At 34.6% G+C, this 18872-nt stretch overlaps 1 protein-coding gene across 3 annotated transcripts in view; it reads left to right on the forward strand.

Moving 5' to 3' along the window:
* LOC148952132 (GPI-anchor transamidase component GPAA1-like) overlaps nucleotides 1–18872 on the forward strand; it is an 88994-nt gene that overhangs the window by 25047 nt on the left and 45075 nt on the right. For all 3 annotated transcript variants that reach the window (XM_089089574.1, XM_089089572.1, XM_089089573.1), the window contains exons 3-5: nucleotides 1424–1641; nucleotides 6594–6753; nucleotides 14561–14712. In XM_089089574.1, the coding sequence (XP_088945700.1) occupies nucleotides 1424–1641; nucleotides 6594–6753; nucleotides 14561–14712 (530 nt within the window). The remainder of the gene's footprint in view (nucleotides 1–1423; nucleotides 1642–6593; nucleotides 6754–14560; nucleotides 14713–18872) is intronic.

The raw sequence follows: 18872 nt of genomic DNA on the forward strand, positions 1-18872 counted from the left end.
GAAACAAGCTGCTAACCTCATTTTCTACCTTAACCGCAGCAGTGTTATTCTCGCACATAGACTGAAGACGTCAATCTCCAACACAAAACGGGAGCAGTCAAATGGTTTTCTAAGATTTCTGGGAAAGTTGTTGTTGGCTTTTAGCTTTCTGTCGTTTATTTGGATCTTTTATCGAAGCTCTACAAATTGTGTCAAGACCGCCAATTCAATTTTAAATAGTTCGACCACAGAAATATAAAAAAATACTCAACTTTTAGGTGAGAGTTTCACTCAGAAATGCGCCTAATATTAAGTCTTTCCAACTTCTTAATGGTTGTTTTTTAGCTGAAATTTTTGATTTTCCAACCTCAACCTCTTCACTGTTGGCAGATCAGACAAATATATGCTATTAAAACTTCGATGGTGTTTGGGTCAGGTGAATGATTGTTCGGGCCGAAATCTACTGTTGAAATTTTAGTTTGATGGGAGCTATTTTTCCATATTTCCAGAACATTCCTTTTTTAAGTAATTTTTTTTACGCTCGCACCTGTATGCTAGAATCTTAAGTTGTATTATATGTATGGGGTCATTCAGATGAATTTGAAGTGCAATTCTCCAGGAAAGGTTTTCTGTAAAACCTCAGCCGGTTAATTTCCTTGCTAAAAAACACAGTTTTCTTAATGAGTGTTTGCTTAGTAATACTGTTTTAAAGAAACTTTCACATGATACATTTTCAGTTTTCCTTACCGCATGCATAATAATCGTAGGCCTACTAAAGAATTGACACTTTTTTTTTATTTTAGTTTTCCAGTTTATCTTTCAGCAAGTATATTGCATGGTTGAACTTCCTTGAAGTAATGATATTAGGGCTGTCTTGAAAATTTTTAAACTTTTTTCTGTTTTAATGATTGAATTTTAGTGTAAGTTTCTTTTATATTGTTTTTTATTTTCTTCGTTTGTTTTGCTGAGGACGGCCCTTGGATATAGGGTCGAAATATTCATTTAAAAGTTGCGTTCCATTGTCTTGTATAAAAAATTTCCCTGTTGTGCTACTTATTGTTTATGATGGAAAGGCAGTGTGGTCTTCGTCGCTATTTAACTCACAACTCGAAATGAAAATTATTTCAGCAAAGCACAAATGATTTTTTGGTCTTTAAAAGGCATAGGGAGCGTTAACCTTATTCCTGTTTGAGGTACGGTAGCTTTTGTTCATTTTAGATTTGACCTGATATTTTTATTGTAACTTCTGCTCATTTCGGGTTTCACGTATGTTCACTTAATGTTTGTTTTACACTTGAAGTACTATTTGACTATTACCTCCACTCGTCTTAGATTTGATGTTGTTGTTTACTTTGCTTTGAAAAAATTCCTTTTGTAGAAAAGTTTTTTATAATTAGTTTCAAATATAACGCGGGTTTCTAGGTGTGACTTTTACTACTTTTAGGTGTATACATTTCTGAGAATGCGTTGTTACCGGGATTAGTTCATGGTCAATTCAACAGTGAATCTGTTGCAAGAGACTTTTTGAAAGGTATTCAAGAAGAGGCCAGTCGATATCCAAATGGAATGCCTTATGCTTGGATTGCTGCCCAATTCCAACAGCTAGGTCTTGATGTTGGTACGCAGGATTTTGTTCTAAGATATAACATTGGCCCAGAGACTGTAAGCGTTACTTTGGTTCCTACTTTTTTAATCTTTAGACATAAATTGGTCTCCCCATCTATTTTTGTAAGGTAAAAACAGTTGTAATTCTACTGTGCTCTAAGGAATGACTATCCCCACCAAATTTGCCTTTCGCCTTTCCTTGTCATTTGATGCTTCCTTTGTGTTTTTAGTCTTATTTACTAGTATTTTTAATTGTTCATTTTAGCAAATCTGTTATTAAGAGTTATTTAATTACCTTACATGAGAACTTCCGAAAAATCCGTTTCTTTCCAAAGGACAGTGCGTCAGATTTACCACTTACCCTTGAAAAGGGTCCCAAGGAAAATTTTCCAAAAGTCACTAGACTAGAAATAGAATTGAAACATCAAAATTACATCCAAAACGATGCGGTTTTGATTTCATTTGAAAGTAATAAAGGTTGCACATTAAAAGAATAAAATATCTAGAAAAAAGTTCTGCTAAACGACAAAAATATGGGCAAAAAAGAAATCCCCATGGAACAAATTATCACTAAATGCAAGATCACCAAAACCAGTGATTTATCACTAGACTGGAAAACCTGGTTACTGCAGCCTAGTAACCCATTTATTAGAGTCAATGCACTAGTCTAAGCTTAGTAAAGAATGAAGTGTCTCCTATGTGTGACTATTATTTCTTACCCGACCGCTGCATATGGAAGGCGTGGTCATATGATTTCGGAGGGAGCTCATTCAATTGGAAACTGAAAGTTATAGCTCCCTTTTTAAGGAGGGGAACCAGCCCCATACTATACACGCTTTTGCCTCCAGGCACCCCATACCCCCCTTGGTATCGGAATAAAATTTTGAGATGGTATTTTTGGCCAGAGTAGCAGTAAGATCTAATAAGTATGCCTCCAGGATCAGCATGACCCCCACAGCCCCAGAGACGATGACCTAAATTAAAGCGATGACCTAAATTAATTGTTCACTGATAGATTTTTTCCTAAAGAATGTTCTGTTGGCTTGGAACTCTAGAGGATCGTGCCCTAGGCTGAGATTTTCCAGATTTTTCAAGTTATACCTAAAAGTTTTTTTTTTTTGTAGTATAAGCCCCTATGGAACTTTGAATCTATTCATGGTGATGTATCGCGGTAAATATAAAGACATTGTGAGTTAATTAAATCAAAAACGAAAATTACAGAAATTAAATTAATGCAAAACTAAGAAATTAAAACGAAAATCAAGTCAAACTTAAAACGAGTGGCAATTACCACAAATAGGAGTTAAGCTGCCACCTCTTTAAGCCATCGAAAGGATAAAACTTCATTTGTATTTTATTGAATAAAAATATAATTTAAACAGTCTTATATTTTATTTTATTAAACAATCAATCCAGTTCATTAGTCTGGTATGTAGTAAGTTTTTGTTACTACTCTAGTCCGTTTGAACATTTTTCTTTCAAATACTTAGAAATTAAAACTGTAAATCTTTTACAGATTCGCATTAAACAAATGCCTTGAAAAATTACCAACATTCAATTTAGAGTTTTTATTTATGCATCAATTTTCCTATACGTTTGAAAGAAATAGAATCAAAAGGAAAAAGTTTAAAAAAAATGTTATTTTTGAAATAGTAAAGTTAAAGTTGCGAATTGTAATTTTTTCTACCCCCTAACCTTCATTTATATACTAACGTTCATCTTTTTTGTTCATGTTCAGAAAAATAAAGAACACACTGTTTGGAATACAGAATGCTTTCAGTAAAGCTTAAAGAACACACTAGACTCTTAGAGAGTCTAAAGGTTGGGTGCCTCGCTCTTGTCTTTGGTAGTTGTTTTGCAAACCATGCTTGGCATGGTTTTTTTATTTTTGCCGTTGTTGATGTTGATACTATGACAAATATAAAGACATTGTTCGAAAAATAAATCACTTTCAATAAATTGCAAATGGCTGTCTAGCCTTTGTGACGGCCCAACAGTTATTTCTTGTAATTTCCGTTCGTTTTTTGGTTTGCCTTGACTATTCATCTTAAGATCTGCTTGGTCTAGATGTCATCCATTCATTCATAGTATTATCTGTTATGTTTAAGTTTAATATCATTATTTGCTTTATTTTCTGTTCGGTTTAGGTTTTTTTATATTTATTTATTATAGTTTATGTTTGCTTTTCAATTCGACTTAGTGTATGACTTTGTTTCTTCTTCTTTTAGGTTTAAACATCACTCTTCAGTTATCTCTGTTTTTTTTTTTTTTTTTTTTTTTTTTTTTTTTTTTTTTTTTTTTAGAAGACATTAATCCAAGAAAAAATTTGAACTTTTTTTTCAAAGAATGATAAATTCACTCTTTATAGAAACGTATTTTATACAACTTCAGCAAATATGTGTTTACTGAATCTTCCTTTTTTTTTATTTACGGTTGTTCAGCTGATAAAATAAATTTCAGTTGTTTGTATTTCAAGATATTTCCAGGGCCGGATTTAAATATTTGGTGCCCCTAGGCCCAAGAGTGTTGGCGCCCATAGGCCCAAACAATTTTTTGGGGGGATACTGAGAGTGATGAGCCAAAAGTAATCCAAGAGAGAGGTGATACCGAGCTCTCAGCTGCCATTTTTGGGAGACATGTGACAGTTTAAATCCTGGCCTGGATATTTCACACCAAAACTAACTAACAGCATGATTTATGTTCCCAGTCTCCCATTCCTTTTGTGGAGCAAAAATGTACTTCGGATTTAAATTAAAAAACTACAGAATTCTGAAAGATTGAATGTATCTTCGATATGGAAGTAAACAGTCTCGCATGAGTGTCAGTTGGGAGGGGGGGGGGGTGAAATATAAGCACCAAAAACCTTGATAACTACAGCCAAGAAACCTCATCGACTATATTGTTTTAAGACCATATAACTTACCTCTTTGGGCTTACCTTCTGTCCTATAATAGGCATTTTTTTTATGAAAATCATGTGTATTATGGTTTTATAATGTTCATTAAACAGGGGCTAATTTCAAACCCTATAATTGAGCTTCAGTTTTGTATTTTTACCTTTAGGTAACTCTGAGGCTTGTATTAACTTTTGAGTGACATAGAGGCTATGCAAATGACGAGAAACCAATCATTATCCATAGTTTACTTAAACGTGGGATTTCCTCCACACAAAATAGGCCCAGTTGCTGTGAAGATATAGCTCTGTTGAAGTTTTGGGGAAAGTATCATTAAATGGATTAAATTAGAATATTAATGTCTAAAATGCACTTCAAAGTATCTATTGCCTCCTTCCTTGTTGAAAATAAGAAACAAACTTTTTGGTATCGCTCTAAATATTGGTGTTATAAGTGTATTATGCATGATCAATTATCTAATTTAAAGGTTGAATAAAAACAAAAATTTCATGTCTTCGGAAATTCTATAAAATGTGCCCAATTTCTTTGTTATGTTTTTGCTTTAATTATGTTTGAAAACTGATCAAAATTTTAAAGATGCGCAGAAAGCTGAGAAGACAGATGCGCTAGAAGAATATCCAACGGATTCTCAAGCTGGATTTCCCTCATTGCTCTACCTTATAAAAGGAAGAGCCTAAAACCCAATAGATAATACAACTAAAAGCAAAACATTGCTTAAGGAGCCTATTATCAGTATCTAAGTACAGAATCAGCTTGGCATCCATGAGCACGCCCGTAGCATCCTGGAGACTAGGCAGATTTCATAAACACTAGACAACTGTGGAATTTCGTATGAGAATGTATGGGAGGGCATAACTTTGAGTGAATATCCCATATGTAGGGGGGGGGGGGTCCTGGTGGTCAACGCAAAAATGTACAAAGGAGACTTCAAAATGTTGTGGGTTTAGAATGTGCAAAAAAAGAAATCGATCCTATCTTAAAAAATTTTTGTACAGAAAATGCGTCTATCAAAATTTACAGGTTTTCAAATGTTTTTTTTTTTCTTAAAAATTAACACTGAAATTCAACCAAGGCAAAATTTAAAAGCTAAATACTGCATAAGAAAAAAATTAAATTAAAAAACTTAAAATTAAATTTTAGGGTATCATCAATTTTCGCCAATTCTTTTACCTCGAGGGGACGTAAGTATCCCTTTAGGGTGTGAAGATGGTAAATTCGAAATTTCAAGCGACATCCCTTGTATTGTGTCGTGTATCTGCAATTCATGGGACTAAATAAGCAGATTTTACCCTTAATTTTATTACCCCCTCTGCTTAATTATGAACAGTACATGTTTTTGGCATTTTCATTGGAAGAATCTAAAAAAAATCCCCCTCCCCAAGTTTTGAAACGTGCCTTTTTTGCATCTTCATTGTAAAAAAAAAAAAAAAATTTTGAAGTGCCGAATGAAGTACCAACAAGGGTACTTCTAAAAATCTAAAAGGGATGGGGCAAATGCCCACTGGCTCTCATTTCCCCCACTTTGATTTTATTCCGACAACCCATCGTTGCAGATCTCATTGTAACTTGAAAAAAGCGACTCCTCCCGTACCCCACCCCTGGAGTGGGTACAGAGCCCTGAAAGGTAAAAAAAAAAGGATAATTATTTTTACTTTAGAACAAGTTTGGTTGATATCTGACAACATCTTAAAAATGTAATTTAAAAAAAATGTCAGATTATACTTCGAAGAAAAGGAAAACAACACGGTAGAATGTTTCGAGTCAATCTAGAAAATACTCGGGCCACAATACGTTTGTAAGTGTATTTTGATCTTTTAACAATAAAATTGTTCAAAAATCTGGAGAAATCTAAAGCAAATTATAACACTAAAAAGGAAACTTGGAAAGAAAAAACTGTTTATATTTTTGAAGTTAGTAGAAAAATGGAAGGTCAGGTTACATAATTTTCTATCATGCATAAAAAGTAAAAGTTTCTTGGCTTTTGTCCACATTATTATCGAATTGACTTAACTTACATGTTGTTATAATTTCAGTTACATTATTTGTATAATCATTGGTGATTTAGCTAGCTATAAATTTTTACCCTCTTTTTCAGAATTATACTGGAAGAAACGTATATGGGATATTACGTGCTAGACGACATTCCAGTCGAGAGTCACTAGTGTTGGCAGCACCTTACCGCCCTCTAAACTCGGTCTTTACTCCCACTAATGGTGGAATCGCACTCATGTTGGCGTTTGCAAAAGCATTTAGGTGTAAGTTGTGTCTATAGCATAGGACTTTCTTATTCATTCGCTTACTCCTTTGAAAAAAGAAAAACTCATAGAAGTTTTACTTGATTCAGTAAACTTTTCATTACAGAGTTTGAAAGGTGACTGTAAAGAAAAAGCTTTTAATCTCCCATTTTTACAAAGTCACTGAAAAGGGTTTACGCACTCAAGAATTAATTGTGTGAGGTAAATAGTCAAAAAGTTTTTCAAAAATCTTATGCTTTGTAAAAAAAAAGTATTCCAGGTAATTATCCAGGTACAGATCACTGCACATTCAGCAAAGGAAGAAAGAGAGAGAGACATCTCAAGACAAAAGCATAATTTTTCTTGAAATTTTGCTGAAAAGCGTTAATATTTTTTAACAGTTTGAGTCCTGATTCACCTGAGGTCCAAACGCTAGTACAAATATTTTGAAACGAGAAATCTGCTCGGGTTGTTGGGTGGAAGTCAAAAACGAAATATGCGGCTCTTATAACCTTAATAGAATCATGGTAAGAAGATCAGAAGTTGAAAATTATAGAGTGAATCTGGCACTGAATTTAAAAAAAAGATAGCAAATAGACACGATATATTTCGCATAAACTAGATATACATTGCAATCTTTTTTCTGATTGAGAGGATTTGAAAAACATAACTTATACAAATAAACACATTTGATTGGCGTATGGAACGCCCAACACCACATAGAAATACAGTACGAAAAATATGAATTTACGAAGGGAAATATAATGTTCTTAAAATGTCAAACAGGAAAACATAGTCTAAAAGAGAAATTTAACCCATTTTACTTAATAATTTAGAAAAAAAGCATTAATTTGTTGCTTAAATAAAATTTTCCTCTGAAGTAATCCAACTGACATGCTTAACTGACATTTTGCAACAAATTTGATACAACTCAAGACTTAAGATTCGTTTTGAGACTCATAACCAATCGGTGAACATGGTGACTAATAATACTTGGATTGATTTTAAATAGACATCCTTTTTTTTACATCAATCCGAAATTAAAGTTAAGCTTAGATTCATATTTACTAATGATTTATTCAAATCTAAATTAGAAGAAGAGATAATCATCAATTAAACATCATCAGCCAACATTATAATTTTGCGAAAGTGTAATTTAGAATGAGTAAGAAAATACCTAATGCTCTCCCTCGGGGGAGCACCAAATTAACATGTTAAACATCAGAAATAGAATTATTTCGCTGAATAATATAGTGAAGGATTTAATAAATGAGAAGGAAAAACTAACTATGTTATCGTGAAAAAAAAACATGCTTTGAAAATGCATCAAAATACAAATCAGTGCTTTTGCTTCGTCCAAGAACGGGGGTAATGGTGGCAATGTTATTGTGGTGCCCTAAGAGTTGCAAGGGCCTACTACTTCTAATTTCAGTTACTAGCTGCCTTACCCAGTGTCTGACCATAGAACAGGGTGCTTTGTGGAATACCCTGCCGAGATTGAATGGTCGGAAGCTAGTAATTGGTGCCAAAATCATGCTGTGACGGGGGACAACCCTCTAAACCTAAGCAGGGCTTACTGTAATACAAGGAGAGATTCACTGAGGAGCAATCCAGTGTGGGAGGAAGATGTTCTCTTGCTAGTACCGGCTCTGCGGATCAACTACCGCTTCCCACGGATTGCTGACAGGTTTTGGGTGACTCTCTCCTCTGACTGTACGGTTTGAAGCTTGTGGGTGGGGTTCTTAGATGGGGAAAAAATAGTGGGCACCCTAGCACTACTAAGAAAGGACCCTTTTGCAAAGGTGATAAAAGAGTTAGACAAGTCTTTTCTCAAAATACCACGCCCCAGGTGGCGCCAATATCCCAGTGACTCTTGGTGCTAATTTTTTGTCTCTTTCTTTGGGAGGGGTGGAGGCAATGGGCCTTTTTCATTTGAGCCCTAACTTAGTTTTCTGTGCACGCTCATAATAACAATAATCCATCCAAGAAAGTGGCTAAACTATTCTTCTTTTTTATTATGAATACTATCAGTTATTAATACTATCATTTGTAAGTCATATGCTACTAACTTAGTAGACTCTAATGAAATGCGCTAAATTATCCGATATAGGAATAATTTTCGCTGCTTTTACATCATCGGGGAAATCCCGACATTTAAAAAACTATTTAAAAAGAGGGGCTATAATAGGAGCAGTGAAGCCAGAAATTCTCTTAACAAGACATGAAGAAAAACCGGAGGAATCGCAGTTCTTACTATTCTTATTTATTTGTTATCAATCCCAAAATTGGTAAATTTGCACTTGTCCTATTTTTATTAAAATTGAGTCCCATCAAAATTTTTAAATTAAAAGGTAGAGTCATTACCTCTCAAAAAAATTCAGTGGTAGGTTTAGTTTTTAAATTACTAGATAACCGAGTACAAAAATACGTGAAAGATGCTCAGCATATATATTAGAATTAAATGATTCCCTCTGGTCACTTATAGTCACATCATTATTATCGACCTATTTGATTTAAGCTTTGCAATTTTTAATGGATTAACCATGATATGAGTATAATCAGATTCGAAGTTTTCCAAGCATTATTTTTATCCTTAATAAATGAATTTTGGTAAAAACTTTTTTGATGATCTTACAATGTAATGAAGTTTATTGTGATAAAAGACACGTTTCAAAATTTTCTATTGAAGGATCATTTAAGTAATAAAGTTCGTTTTATGTATAAAAATGATTATTTCCACTTATAATCTAAGGTGGATGTTCCAATTTCTACCTCTATTAAAAGGATAATGAATACACTGGCACGTCGATGGGGAGGGGGTAGGGTCTTGGTGGCGTAATTGCCCTGGCATCTTCCGGCATATTCTTAAAAATTAATTCAGTTTTGAGTTGTGCATGGACCTCTCCCAATCTTGACACGTCGAGTCCAATAGCATATATATATATAGATATATATATGTGTGTGTGTGTATATATATGAAAATACATAATTCCATGCTGATTTGCTATTGGAATCACCGTAACAACCAAAAAAAAAAAAATCTGTCCAAAGAACCCTCTATATTCCTTCTCACACCTCGAACAACAAAAGAAGAAGGAAAAAAAAAGAATGAGAAATAATAGCTTAGAACTCATACATTGGATACATTTTTTCCTTGACTTTAATTCTAAATTTTTCAAACCATTTCATATCACTAATTATCATACCATTACTAGTCCATAAGTTTATAAATAAAATACAAATAAAAATGACAAATTCTAACTTAAAACTCATAAGTAGAACACATCTCTCTCTTAACTTTGTTTCTAAATTCTTCAAACCTGTTTATGTCATTAATTGTCGTATCATTGCTGTTCCATAATTTTATTCCTCGATAAATAAAGCAGAAGTTAGACCTTGTAGTGATGGTAATTGGAGCAGACAGCGCCTTGCTTGTTCGAGTATTGCAATTGTGGTAATCAGATCTAGCCTGAAACATGCCTGAGAAGCATGAAGGTAAATTTTTATTGTTATACTGAAACATAAATAACTGGTGATAAAAATCCCGTAAGCCAGCAGCTTGTAAAATTTTTTGTCTTCCATACTCCAATCCCACGGAATCACTATAGGATTTATTGCAGATAAATGAATCACATTATTTATGAGAACTCAAACTGGATTCATTAGGGACGGAAACGTTCCTAACCATGCCGAAGAACAAAATAAAATGTACAGATGTATTATAGAGAAATACAACAACCTTAAAATGCGATGCGGGACAAATTGTGCGAGTTTTCTAAGTACTCCGATGTTCTGTGAAAAAATTGCTGACATGTTCTCAACATGTTTTCTAAATGACAAAGGTTAATCAAGTGTAATACGTAAATACTTGACACAAGACTTCCTTTCAATCTCGCCATAACTGTGTTTTAATCGAGAAATCCATGGATAATATGTCGCTGTTCTCGAAAATATAATAAAACTATTCTTAGCCAGGTGAACTTGTGGTTTATTTACGCGCATTCAAGTTGAAACTCTGTCAAACGATTGTTTTCTTAATTCAAGTAACCCGTTCTCGGCTCTTGCAAGACAAAAAAACGATGTGTCAAAAGCAAACATCGGTACTGTCACTTCTTGTAGATTGGAATTATTCACGGAAATTGTTTTTATACTAGACAAAGTTTGACTTAGGTCATTTATAAAAATTAAGAATAATAGCGGTCCAAGAACAGATCCTTGTGGAACTCCACATGTAATAGGAGAACTTGATGAAAGCTTTGAATCAATATGAACATACTGTAGCCGGCTTGCTAAGAATGCACGTAGAAAGTTAAGCCCAGGACCTCTTATGCCATAAAACTCACACTCTAGAAAAAGGAGATCATGATCTACTGCGTCGAAAACTTTAGTTATATCTAAAAATATTGCTAAAACGCTGTAACCTTCATCCAGCGCTTGATTGACTACGCTGCTTAATATAGGCAACCGCTTGTTCTGTTGTGTAACCATGCCGAAATCCGAATTGGGTAAGAGTTAACGCATTGCGACACTCTAAATATGCATCAAGACGGGCAGCAAAGCACTTCTCTAAAACACTTGATAGCACAGGAAGAACAGAAATCGGCCTATGATTTCCTAAATTATTTGTCTCACCACCCTTATGAACCGGAGTCACACGAGCTAATTTAAAACAAGACGGAAAGAAACCCTCTTTTAATGCAGAATTAATCAGGGACAAGAGTGGCTTCTGGATTAGTGCCAGAATAAATTTAACCACTCTGAACGATATGAAATCACTACCAGAGGCATTACTCTTCATTTTTTAAGTGACCTGCTTTATCTCACTTAACGATACAGGTGCTAAATATATTGAAACCTCAGATCCAAAATAACCAAGGTAGTCAAAAATGCTTGGATCATGTAACGTCGGATAGACTCCTTCAGCAACACGCTTTCCTGCCGCGGAGAACTAATTTCCGAATACCTCCGAGATATCATCAAAACTTTTTGGTATTTCACCTTCTTGGTTAACTATTTCAAGTGCGATCATTTTCGTTGGCTGCTGAAGTACTTCTTTAATCATGCGCCCTGTTTTTGCCGGGTGTCCCGATACTTCCTCAAACTTCCTCGAGTAAAATTATCTTTTTACTTTTCTTAATAATCCATTCAGGGCATTGCGATAATTATTATATATTCAATCATTTAAATAAAATTTATAATTGATCTTTTTTTGTAAAGTTGGCCTCTAATACGCATCAATTTTGAAGGTGTGAACTAACCCATGACTTTTTGGGGTTGTCTTACGTCTTCCTTTTTTCCTTTGACAATGCTTTTCTAATTCACTTTGGATAATCTGGTAAAACAAATTAAACCTCTTTTCATTATTAGATACAATTGATAAAATACTATCCCTATTCATTTGAAATAAAACATTCTTATAACACAAGAGAATTGTTTTATTTATATTATGCCAAGAAAACTCATTCTTTAACCTACAACTATTTCCTAGAGGAATAGTCTGTCTAGAAAACACACCAAAATGGTCAGAAGTGTCACTAACAACAACACAGGGGAATCAGGGTTAAGATTGGAGAATATATTATCAATGCATGTCGTGGATGTATCCATGACCCTCGCTGGTATGTTGATTTATGGAAGTAATCCAAATGATACGAAAACATTTAGTATTCGGCTGCCCTTTGCATTTATTTCAATCAGGTCAACGTTTAGATCAACCACAAGAAAACACGGCAGATTCACAGGCAACTTCTCGAGCTGCTCCTCCAAAAGATCAAAGAATTCATTGAATGAGGAAGTCGGTGGGCGGTAGAGAACTATTAAATAGCAAGAATAAACACCTAAACGAAGGTGAAGCATGAGTGACTCAAACACCATCTCCCTATAAATAGTTAAATCGCTCCGAATGGCCACTTCAATATCCGATTTAATATATACGGAATTGGCTCCCATATTGAAGTAATTCTCTATTTTTTGTGAAAAAATTTCATCCCTCTAGACCAAGCAACTCTGAGTTATAATCATTAAGCCATGTCTCAGTTAAAGCCATCACCCGAAAACAGAAATATTAGCTAAATCTTCCATATATTTTCGACGTAACACCTTTAAATTAGGTGTTGTTTTCTTAGACCGTACTGCCGTTCTAAGACGAACAAATAAACTTTCAAATGGGGATAAATCCATTTATTTAGACAGTGAAAAAACAGGTACAAAAGTCCCGATATTTCGGGACTTTTGGGTTTGTAACCCAGTAAACATCTAAAAACTCAACATTTGATTTGCAATTAGAAGACACGGAAGGCTTTACCACTTTCATTGGAAATTTGTTTTATGTATGAGCAAGATTGAAGAAGAAAATTTACATCAAGAACTTAGAATAATCATCGTAAATATACTCTCTTTGAAAATAATCCAGTGAATTATCCCAAAGTTTTTTATTTCATTAATGCGCCAAAAAGCTATTTATTTTGTTGCATATAAATATGCTAGTTTCACGTTTATTATTTTAGTATTTCTACTGAAGACCGTCGCTGTATATGTGACCGAAATATCGGGACTTTTGTACCTGTTTTTTCACTGTCTAAATAAATGGATTTATCCCCATTTGAAAGTTTATTTGTAAATCTTCCATAAAGCTATAACTTGAAATTGGCCCTTGGCAATTCATATGAAAAATATTGAAAAAGTTGCCAGGTTTACGGCATGTAGGACCAATTTCACACGGTTAAACATACTTTGAATCTTCCAAGCTGCAAGCGAATACCGCACCCAAGGTCCAAAATTCCACTCGGAACATCATTATATCTACACGCAAAATCTATTTTATTACTCTCTAATTCCTTTTATTTCTGAAGAGCGGAATTAGCTTGAAATATACTATCCATAACTAAAAGTTACAAGCCCTATCTTACAGTGACTCCATCTTTGACACAGATAAACAGTGAGGTACTATGCACCTATCAATTGTATTACTACTTCATGAACTAAGAAAAAGAAACTCAACCTTAACTTCACTATTACCAACAGAACAATACTTTGCTTATGATTTAGTCGCTTAGTGCACACGACCATTCTAACCATGCAAGACCTTCCGTATCCCTTTCACTTCTTTAAGGTGCGCAAATATTTCCAACAAATTAAGAAATTACCAACTTACTTGAAGGGCATAACCTAGTATTTACGTCTAGCAGAAAATGGAGTAGCAGAGACGAGTGGAAAACGGACTTTGGAATACCTATTGACATTAAGAAAAATGCCACAGCCTTTGAACGTTTTTATGACCATCTTTCAGGGTCTTGTTTATTTTTTCATTAAACGGCCGTATGTTTTTTTCTATCAATAATATGAATTTCATTAGTCATATAGCATGAGAGATCTTAGCTGTAACCACCACGTCTTTGCTCTATTTTTAATTCTTCCTTGCCATAGTAAGTAGTGTGGCAACCTGACAAAACACGATTTTCTTGTTTCTCATTGTTTCTTGTATCTTGTTAGGATTGACGAGTGGCATACTAGATACAGTAGGTGATCAAGAAGAGAGTAGGTGAAATTACCTATGGAATGTCATAATTTACCATTTTGTTAAAACCAGGTTTGCATCACGGGAAGATGGCTATATCTTGGAACCTATAGCCAATATGAAACTTGATTTCGAAGATTAAAATGAAACGTTGTGAATGCAAAATATCGTCTGGAAGAACAGGAGTAACTTTTCTTTAAGTTTAAGCCACATTAATGGGAATAAGAAGGGTAATAAAAGTGTGTTTATTTCTCATGTACACCTGTTTTTTTGTTTTTTTTTTAGAATTTGATATTAATGTTTTTTAACTAGCTGCGAGCTATTGGGCGAAAGATATTATATTCTTGGTAACAGAGCATGAGCATCTTGGAATGCAGGCTTGGCTAGAAGGCTACCATCGGGTTTCTCCTGCTGCCGGACTTGTAGACAGTGGAGACTTGAAAGAAAGAGCCGGATCTATACAGGTATAATTTGTCTTGTCTTTTTTCGTCTATTAAATGGTGATCGTCATTAGCACGGTATGAATTCTCGAAACATAGATCTGCAGATTAAGGTTTGTACTTCTTTTACTGACATATTTATAATTTGAATTTGTATTTATAACCGTTAAGAAAGTCGTAGAAATCGCAGCCAAAATTGTATCATGTTCGTTAAATCCTTTATATTCTCAAGTTTAGTAGCTATCTAGAATGTGACTTTGTAATGGCAAACATCATAAGCTATGTGGTGTTGTATTTTAGTTATGGTAAGCAGTTCGATTCCGTATTATATTTGCGTTACTGTGTCTTCTTTTTTTAAATGGAGAAATTTGAGTGATTTAGAGGATACAGTAAGAATTGTCAAGAAAGCTGGAAAAAAATGGAACTCGTAAGAAATTGCTCAATAGATTCTGATATTTTAGCGTGGGTCGAGATGTCTTCTAGTATTAACTATCACATATTAACGACTTCAAAAGTTACATCTGTCAAAAAAGCCATTTCACTAAACTTCATAGACTGCAGTAATTTAGCTTATTTAAGAGAAATAATCACTTGATGTTAGCAACACCGTTTTGGAAAGAAAAACAAAAGTGAACAAACAAACCGACTTTTTTTATGAACACACTGCATAAAGGCACCAGGCACATCGAACGCCTGACATACCACTAATCAACTATCCAGTGAAATCACTAGTTTTTATAGATCTGTTGAAACTTCACGTGGAAGTTTCAACAGATGACCTTTTTTTATATGCTGCCTGTTTGCAATTGTTGTGAGAAAGAGGTAAGGTTTAAATCTGAAATTTTTACTCAGAGTGTGAACCTCAGGCTAAATAGATAAATATGACGCTACATTTTAGAAAGCTGCGTATAATCCTTGCCTAGGGCCAAAAAGGATGTTTTCGCTTGTCCTTGAAAGCTGAAGTGGATTTTTACAGTCTATGTTAGAGAAAGCTATCTCAAGCTGTCCCTCTGAGATCTTTTTTCTTCAAATCATGCTTCTGCATTAGAGTGGAAAGCTCTGTTGAAGCAGCCAAGCAAGAAGGCGTCAGTTTATATTTGGAGTTAGACTAAAAAAACGTATCATTTTATTATGGATCTATAATTATTGCCATCTACTTTTAGAATGGATTTCTGTTTGAGATTGGCGTTGATTAATTTTTTACATTTAGGACTGAGGCAGAGGAAGAATATCATAAGCTTTTCCTAAGATTTAATTGTTATCTCATTACTAACGAAATTGGAGTTCCTTTATTAGTAGCAATATTTGAAATTTGGCCCAAAGCAAGGAAATCAAATTTTAAACTAGGAAAAACTACTAATTTTTTTCAACCCTGGTCAATAATTCTTGAAGAGCTGATGCAAGTATATGGTATCATTTTTCGTACAAACATTTGTTTATTAGAATCGCAAGTTGAAAATTTCGCGCGACGAATAACTTTTGGCTGTGGTAGAAATTGGAAATCAAATCAGAAAATAACTTTGCACAAAACCTAGCTAAGTCCTAATTCGCTGCAAAAATGAGCTAAGTTTTGACTCGTTGTAAAAACAAACTGGAGGCACTAATTGTGCCCGTGGTCCCTCCACCATTCCCTCCTCTGTCTGTATGTTTCGAAGGAGAAAGGAAGACATGTTATTTCTTGTCTGAAGCAGAATAAATACAAGCATGATCAACCAAATTATTGGAGACACAAAGTTGATAAGATAAGATATATTTCAAAAATGAACTATCACTAGCCTTTAGAGGCCGAATTCTTATTCTGAGTCAAATAACAAATAACCAGATAATAACAAAAAAAAGAAAAAAAAATACAAAATTAAGTCAAATAAAAAGATCAAAATTCTGAGGTCAGGTAAAAGATAAAAGATAAAATTTTGAAATAAAAAATAAATTCGAACATGAAATTAAAATAAAAAGTTAGAAAACACTTGCTACACTGGCAATACAAGAAATTGGTTATGTACATATTAAAAACTGTTTACTATGTTAGTAAAGAAAGGGATAAAAGATTTTTTGTATCGCAAAGTAGTACAAGAAATGGGAGATAAGGTGGGGATAGGCTGGGACACAGTTCATGGAGGACGATTTCTTTCAGGTGAATGTTATTCAGGGATAAGGGTCACGGTACGTGGGTTCAGAAGTGCCGACTTGCCAAAACGGAGGCACAAAGTATTTCTTTTGTGCTCGAGGGTCTCTAGTTTTGAAGTTGCTGCGTAGCCCCCTCCAACACCTTCTGTCGGCTCTCCCCTCCCCAAATTTTTAGCAGAAAGGTAGGGCTGCTGCACCTTGGTTGAACCGGAATCATGGAACGATTGTAAATTGGTATGGCTAGAGAATCAAAGTGGCCCGAGTTTCAATCAGAGTCATGTAGGAATTTTCAATCATTATTATTGAAGGCACAAAATGGACTTGTGACCCCCCTCAAACTCCGCCCTCCGTCTTCGCCTCGTCAAATATTTTGCAGAAAGACAGGCGTGTTTCACCTTGTTTTAAAAGAATCATGCAAGGACTTTCGATAAACGTATAACTGGAGACATAAAGTGGGCCTGTGGCTCCTCGGACATCCCGTGCTCCTCTCGCCACCATTGGATTTAGGAACTAAAGGGGAACTTTACAGTGGCCGCTTCATAACTACAAAAAAATCTTAAAATTTTAAAACTTCTCTGAGGTTGAATTACTAGTTTACTAAGACTAAGTTTACTAAGACAAATTACTAATTACTAAGAAAGTTATTGTATTTTTACGGTTAGGATTTATAAGTAAACTATTCTATTATAATTTGAAGGGGAATAAGGTATTTAAACTGTTGTTAAGGTTTTCATGTTGGCCAACAATGTTGACAAAAATTTTAAATCTACAATCAATAGAAAACTGATCTAAACTATTATTGTCAATGCAATGCTGTTGTAGGGCTAATCTGTTAATGTTCAATCTTTCTGAGGCATTTAAAAACACGAAAAAAGGAAAATAGTGTATAAAGCTGCGATAAATAAAGGCCATTCATTAATAATCCCATTGACTGGAATGGTTTTGCCAGGAATGACACTGAGACTCCAACTGGAACAGTAGGAGTCAAAGCACCATCTTCATCAGCTTCACGTAATGCTTTTGAAAAAAAAGATGATAAAGAGATTGTAGACAGTTTCGTTTCGCCATTAAGATACCTGTTATTGTATATTGTGCTTTCTTTTTAAATATCATTGTGTCATATCGAGTCAAATACTAGCAACGAAGCTTACGCAGCTTTCAACCTGATCAAATTTAATCACAATAAATATGAAATAAGACTTGCCGGAGACTCGAGTAAATGGATGGAATGATCGAGGGAATGACAATTGTCGGCTAAGGACGTGAGATAGATCTTAAAAGTGTAGGATCTAGACATAGACAAATCTATAAAACATCTGTCAGAGGGCGAAATTTTATTGCTGTTCAGACCTTTCAATATACGCGTATTGTCGAAATATGCAACAAAAAATCAAGGGGACTGCTGAGACATTAAACTTAAAAAATAAATCTTTGGGATTTCAGTGGTGAGCCTGGCCCCCTCCAAGTACGCTACTGACTAGAGAACTTTTAATGGGCTTTTCATCTTTCCAACTGCCATCTTTTTTAGCACAAATGTGGGTATGTTGTATCTCTTTCTAATCTACATCATACAAGAAGTTTTAATATCTGTGGAAGACTAAAGCGGACCCAAGACCCTTTCGATGACCCCACACCTCCCAGCTTTAATTTTTAGTAGAAAGATAGTATTACCGTCCTAAGTAATAGGATGCCGTTAGGATAGCCCATTCTCATTGCGATAAACAAGAATACCGATAGGCTAATGTTATAGGCTAGCACTTATAGCGTACAAGAGTCTGGTAAATATTGGAATTGCAGAAAACCCTATATTACTCCAGTAGACTTTTGATAGGGCCCAATAATAATACTGACTAGGGGAACAGTAGTTGGCTGGGACGGAGCTCTCCGTGTGCAGATATAACCAAGCAGAAAATTAAACATGGGAAAAAAACCGCTAAACTTGTATACGATAGTTCTCCGGTATTCCTTGTGCCAAGGAACACTACTTCCCTAAACATTGGAGTCACATGCCCAGTACACGCCAATCAATTTTGAACTCTCTACCTATCTTACCACAA

Source organism: Artemia sp. Qi Xiang Cuo, chromosome 5 (genome assembly GCF_049724085.1).
Source record: "Artemia sp. Qi Xiang Cuo chromosome 5, ASM4972408v1, whole genome shotgun sequence".
Classification (NCBI taxonomy): domain Eukaryota; kingdom Metazoa; phylum Arthropoda; class Branchiopoda; order Anostraca; family Artemiidae; genus Artemia; species Artemia sp. Qi Xiang Cuo.